A 5,757-nucleotide genomic window follows, 5' to 3' on the forward strand; every position below is an offset into this window, starting at 1 on the left:
CACTTGTTAGATCGCGAAGGAAGGCCACACGAGTGCCGTGTACTCCTGGATTCGGGTTGCGAAGCACATTTTCTAACGATTCGATTCGCGAATCTTCTACGTATAGCCACACAAGACGTGGACGTACCGATATCGGGATTAAATCGAATTAGAACTAAAGTTAGCCACGCGATCGAGACAATTATGAAATCGCGAACTGAAGATTATTCGACAAAATTAAAATTTTTACTTTTACCAACCGTAACGAATCGGTTGTCCGTTCAATGAATTCCGCGAGAAGAGTTAGTCATTCCGGCAGGGATCCATTGGCAGATCCTGAATTTCATCAACCTGCAAATGTGGACGCGATTCTAGGGATCGAAATCTTTGCGTCCTTATGGCGCTCGGGTCAGACCATCCGATTAAGTGACGGTCTAATACCACAGAAAACAGGGTTAGGTTGCTCGTTATGAACGCAGGGAACACGCGTATTCCACAGAGCGTTAGTTGTCACGCCGCTACCATCGAGTTACAATCACAAGTAGAAAAATTTTGGAAAATTGAGGAAATAGCGGATAATAATATTCGATCGCATGAGGAAGAGTTATGCGAGGTTCATTATAAAGACAATACGCGACGGGATGAATCGGGCAGATATATAGTGAGGTTGCCTTTTAAGGAAGAGGATCGACAGTTAGGCGATTCTTACGCGAACGCGTTGCGAAGGTTTCACGCGCTCGAACGATCGTTATCGCGCAAGCCTGAGATGAAGGATGAGTACACAAGGTTTTTATCGAATATGAGGAACTAAAGCATATGACAAGAATAGAAGGAGCATCCCGTGTAGAAGGATATTATTTGCCTCATCATGCCGTACTGAAACAGACTAGTCTTACCACTAAGTTGCGAGTAGTTTTTGACGCGTCGGCAAAGACAACCAACGGAAAATCGCTAAATAATGTCTTAATGGTTGGTCCAACAATACAGGAAGACCTTTTTACACTTCTTGTGAGATTTAGATCGCCGCTATCGCGATAACCGCGGACATCGCGAAAATGTACTGGCAAATACAAATGGATCCACGCGATCGCAAATATCAAAATATTCTTTGGCGCCCGAATAGGAACGAGCCCGTGAGAACATATAGGTTAAACACGGTAACGTACGGAACCGCCTCCGCGTCGTTTTTAGCAACGCGAACATTGCATCAACTCGCGAGCGACGAATTTCAGAATTCCCAAATGCCGCTATCGTACTTAAAGAGGATTTTATGTGGATGATTTATTAACAGGAGCACATACGGTTAAAGAAGCGAAACTAATCCGCTATGAATTATTTCAAATCACCAAGAGAGCAGGTATGCACCTGAGACAATGGGCTTCTAACTGCGTAGAAATCTTAGAGGATTTAGATACTACCGATAATAATATAGTGAGCCTGGATTCGTCAGGCACCGTTAAAACTTTAGGTATTAATTGAAACGCGGCCGAGGATAACATAGGTTATACGGTAAAGAGAGTAAATGTTAAAACAAGGATCACTAAGCGTACTATATTATCCGAGATATCGCAACTATTCGATCCATTAGGTTTGTTAGCTCCGGTAGTAATCACCGCCAAAATCGTGATGCAAGGTTTATGGCAATTAAAATCATCGTGGGACGAAGAAGTCCCAGCTGATATGAACGAGATATGGCAAACTTTTCGACGAAACCTCCCCACGCTCGAGAAGATAAGATTCACGCGAAACGTCGCGGGCGACGGAAAAGAAATAGAAATGCACGGTTTCTGCGATGCGAGCGAAAAGGCTTACGGCGCGTGTATATACGTGAAAACCATGGGAAAGAATCCCCGAGTATCGTTACTTTGCGCAAAATCAAGGGTAGCTCCGCTAAAAACACAATCACTCCCGCGTTTAGAACTTTGCGGCGCATTAGTACTCTCGCGATTGTTTAAGGTCACAAAGAATGCTTTACGTAGAAGTAACATTCGCCGTACAATATTTTGGTCAGATTCGACAATAGTATTGTATTGGATTAACACTCCGCCGCACACCTTAAAAACTTTTGTGTCACATCGCGTAGCGGAAATTCAGGAAAACACAGCCCGCGAGATGTGGCGACATGTACTATCCGAACATAACCCCGTGGATTTAATATCTCGAGGCGTTACCCCCACTGAACTTCGTGAAAATAAAATATGGAAGTCAGGACCGGCGTTGCTCGTTAAATCGGAATCAAATTGGCCACATAATCGATTAGAACCAATCGAAATTCCAGAAATAAGAATGATGGCAACGCACGCGACATTGAACACTCCATTTAATTTATTTACGCGGTATTCTTCATTCATAAAGTTAAAACGGGTAATAGCTTATTGCGTTAGATTCGCACGCAACTCGCGCAATACAAAGGAAAAAAGGATAGTAGGTTATTTAACGGTAGACGAGTTAAAGGACGCAGAATCAATTGCTATTAAATATGTGCAAAAAGAAGCATTCTCCGAGATCATCAAACGTATCAAATCTAAGAAAGAGGTTTGCGCGTCGTTTTCTGTACTTAACCCTTTTATTGATAGTCTGGGAATAATAAGAGTAGGAGGTAGATTAGCCAAAAGTAATTTGCTATACGAACGAAGACATCCGGAACTGCTGCCCAAGGATCATGGATTACAAACGCGATAATACGTGAGAAACATTTTCAGATAGGTCACGGTGGTACGCAAGCCACATTGAATGCTATTCGCGAATCGTTTTGGCCAATAAACGGGCGAAGTAGCGTAAAAAGAGTAATTTATAAGTGTATCATTTGTCGGCGGTTAAAACCCACCACGCCTCAATATCCAATGAGTGATTTACCAGCGAATCGTCTATTACAAAATCGTCCATTTCTCCATACCGGCGTAGATTTTTGTGGACCGTTATTTATAATGGAAAAGCAACATCGGAATCGTGGTCGCGTTAAGATATACGTAGCATTCGTTTGCTTTAGCACTAAGGCCGTACATCTAGAACTCGTGAGCGATTTAACAACTGAAGCCTTTTTAGCAGCCTTACATAGATTTATGGCACGCCGTGGTAAATGTAAGGACATATATTCTGACAATGCGACAAATTTTGTAGGTTCCGCGAACGAATTAGAGGCCCGCGTATCGCGAAGTTTAGCAAACGAAGAATAAAATGGCATTTATCCCACCACGCTCCCCTCATTTCGGAGGTCTGATGGAAGCGGCGGTAAAATCATTTAAACACCATTTTGTACGAATTGTCGGCGATACTTTATTAGGATACGAAGCGTTATTAACTTATGTTTTAGAAATAGAGGCAATCCTTAATTCCCGTCCTATAACTCCCTTGTCTAATGATCCAAATGATCTTCGTGCTCTCACACCTGCCATTTTTTAATTGGTGAATCATTGACGAGTTTACCAGAAGATGTTATCGGGATATACCATCTGGACATCTATCACAATGGCAACATGTCAAGCAGATGAAACAACATTTTTGGAACCGTTGGAACAAGGAATACTTAAATGAACAGACAGTTAGAAAAAAGTGGCACAGAGGTACAACCGACGACATAAGCCTGGGTATGTTAGTCATTCTTCGCGAAGATAACTCCCCACCTCTTAAATGGCCTTTAGGACGCGTTACGGAAGTACATAAAGGTTCCGACGGTATAGCACGCGTGGTAACTGTGAAAACCGCCAACGGTCTTTTAAAACGCGGTATTAAACATCTTTCTCCTTTGCTGTACGATGCATAAAAATTTTGAATTGAGAGTTAGTAAAAGTAATTACTAATTATGTTTAATTCATCTGTAATATCTTGTTATTTGAATGTATGCATTTGAATGAATGTATTTGCTAATGTACATGTAAGTGTGTGTGCAGTGTATTGAACGGTGCCCGTTCAAAGGGGGCGGTATGTTGCGCAATCCTACGCAAGCGTGTGAGTGGGAATCGTTTCGAGACATCTCGAGACGTATCGACAATCGCCGAGATATAGGGACAAAAAACATCTTAGTTACGGTGCACTGAAGGAGCGCATCAAACTCCGTGCAGGGCGCTTGTGTCGCCTGGCACGCGTTCTCCCACTATTTCTATTAGTCCAATCATATGCACCGACAGCTACGGTTTCTACGGGTTTTTCTATAAAAGCTCGTGCTTTCACGCTTCAACATGACTCTACCAGGAGACCTGCGAGCGATCACCTCGAAGAAAACTACTCTCCTGCGCTACTACATCAGCTGAACAAGGGAACAAGAGAAGAAGGCCACGTGGTCGGAATTATATTCTGCTTTGGATCAACATCACCAGCGATAGCTGCCGATAGGCAAGCAAGCGACACATCAACAACAACTGTATTTTCAACCAGGGTTTTTATGCCGAAAGGCTTTTCCCGGCAACGAGCCAAATAAATCGTACTTATTAGTACTGACTGGGCTCAAAAAATATATTTTAATTTATTTTTACCTACCCTCATTCCTCATCCACCTACAAGTGCATTTTCAACGACAAGAAAACCACCGGAGTACCGATACAAGGCGTCGGTCGTTCAACACATAGAATATAGTTGATAAAGAAACCTGTTTCTCGTCCCTGCTTGATGATCAATAATATTTTCTAATGTAAGAAGATTATTTTTTTTTTACTATTATATTTTTATTCTCATTTATTTATTAAGGTTATTTAATTTTATATAAATATATATATATATTTATAGCGTGACCAGGTAAAAAGGAGGAGGATTGAAAATATGAGTAGATAAGCTACTAATTATTCTTTTCTATAAAGTTAACTAAATAACTTCAAAAAAAAGAAAAGAAAAATTTTTTCAATCGATCAGTATATATCTATATAAGAAAGAATAAGAATAATAACTTCAAAAATATAAAAATATAGATATCAGTCCACATTAAATGTAAGAGAGATATATCAAATTACTTTATGCGTCAACGGCCATGGCGCGGTTACAGAATAAGTTCTCGCTCGATCATTTAAGTAAAGCAGCGCTGAGTTCGATTAGTATTTGGATGGGTGACCCGCTTGAGAATAAAAGGCGAAGAAGAAGAGAGAGAGACAACTTCATGCCGTAAACTTGAAATCGTATTTGCCGCGCGTCGTAAGTACCGACAAACTTCATGGTGTCGTTTTCCCAGACGCTCGGAACCAAATAACTCCCCATTACATTTTCCCAAACGAGCCAAAAGAAGTATAACTTCAAAAAAGAAAGAAGCTGTACACATAAACTATAATTTCTCAAAGACTTACTTATTTCAAAATGTTTTAACATAGCCATTTTAAAGCTCTTTTAAGGGGTTATACGCAGTTAGGATTTTCAAAAAATCGATTTTTTTTTTGCATTTTCGGAATGTACATATATTTAAGTATATTCTCTAAAAATTTCAAATCGATCCGACAAATATTCTTCACTTCATGTAAGCTGCAAACAAAAATTTTTAACTATGTGTAAACGTCTCTTTGAAACTTTAAACGCGTTTTTCTCAAAACGGTATTTTCGAAGTCGGTGATCTCGATTTTGCAAATACGGCTTAACTGAACGGTTCCAAATTTTTACACAATATTCTTAGATATATTCCTCAGGTATTAAGTATAAGGAATAATTTTTAAAAAAATTTATTACTATTGTAAACGTCTCATGCAGGTTCGTGCACTTTGGCGCCTGCACCGGTGTGCGTGCGGATGTTTATTTAGGATATCGGCGTTCTTAAGATTAAGTGTGAGGAACAGAGGCTGTATGCGTCACCCATGGAGGGGG

The 5,757-nt window shown here is 40.4% G+C and overlaps 2 protein-coding genes across 2 annotated transcripts; both read left to right on the forward strand.

The window, feature by feature from the left end:
- Nucleotides 1-1,338: 1,338 nt before the first annotated feature.
- On the forward strand, nucleotides 1,339-2,661 carry LOC122520341. Its single transcript, XM_043640438.1, has 2 exons — nucleotides 1,339-1,447; nucleotides 1,568-2,661. Exons 1-2 carry the CDS (start codon nucleotides 1,339-1,341, stop codon nucleotides 2,659-2,661), a joined length of 1,203 nt encoding a protein of 400 aa, XP_043496373.1.
- A 161-nt stretch (nucleotides 2,662-2,822) lies between these two features.
- Nucleotides 2,823-3,381, forward strand: LOC122520342. The gene is made up of 2 exons (XM_043640440.1): nucleotides 2,823-3,054; nucleotides 3,263-3,381. Exons 1-2 carry the CDS (start codon nucleotides 2,823-2,825, stop codon nucleotides 3,379-3,381), a joined length of 351 nt encoding a protein of 116 aa, XP_043496375.1.
- The last annotated feature ends 2,376 nt before the right edge of the window (nucleotides 3,382-5,757 follow it).

The sequence above is a fragment of the Polistes fuscatus genome, unplaced genomic scaffold, assembly GCF_010416935.1.
Source record: "Polistes fuscatus isolate 324 unplaced genomic scaffold, CU_Pfus_HIC Scaffold30, whole genome shotgun sequence".
In the NCBI taxonomy this organism is placed as follows: domain Eukaryota; kingdom Metazoa; phylum Arthropoda; class Insecta; order Hymenoptera; family Vespidae; genus Polistes; species Polistes fuscatus.

Excerpts from the sequence above, each read along its gene's own strand:
- LOC122520341 (XM_043640438.1), top strand. The coding sequence starts at position 1,339 with ATGCACCTGAGACAATGGGCTTCTAACTGCGTAGAAATCTTAGAGGAT. Across the intron at positions 1,448-1,567 it reads AGGCACCGTTAAAACTTTAG|GTTTGTTAGCTCCGGTAGTA; the intron begins GTATTAATTGAA and ends TCGATCCATTAG.
- LOC122520342 (XM_043640440.1), top strand. The coding sequence starts at position 2,823 with ATGAGTGATTTACCAGCGAATCGTCTATTACAAAATCGTCCATTTCTC. Across the intron at positions 3,055-3,262 it reads TAGATTTATGGCACGCCGTG|GATACGAAGCGTTATTAACT; the intron begins GTAAATGTAAGG and ends ATACTTTATTAG.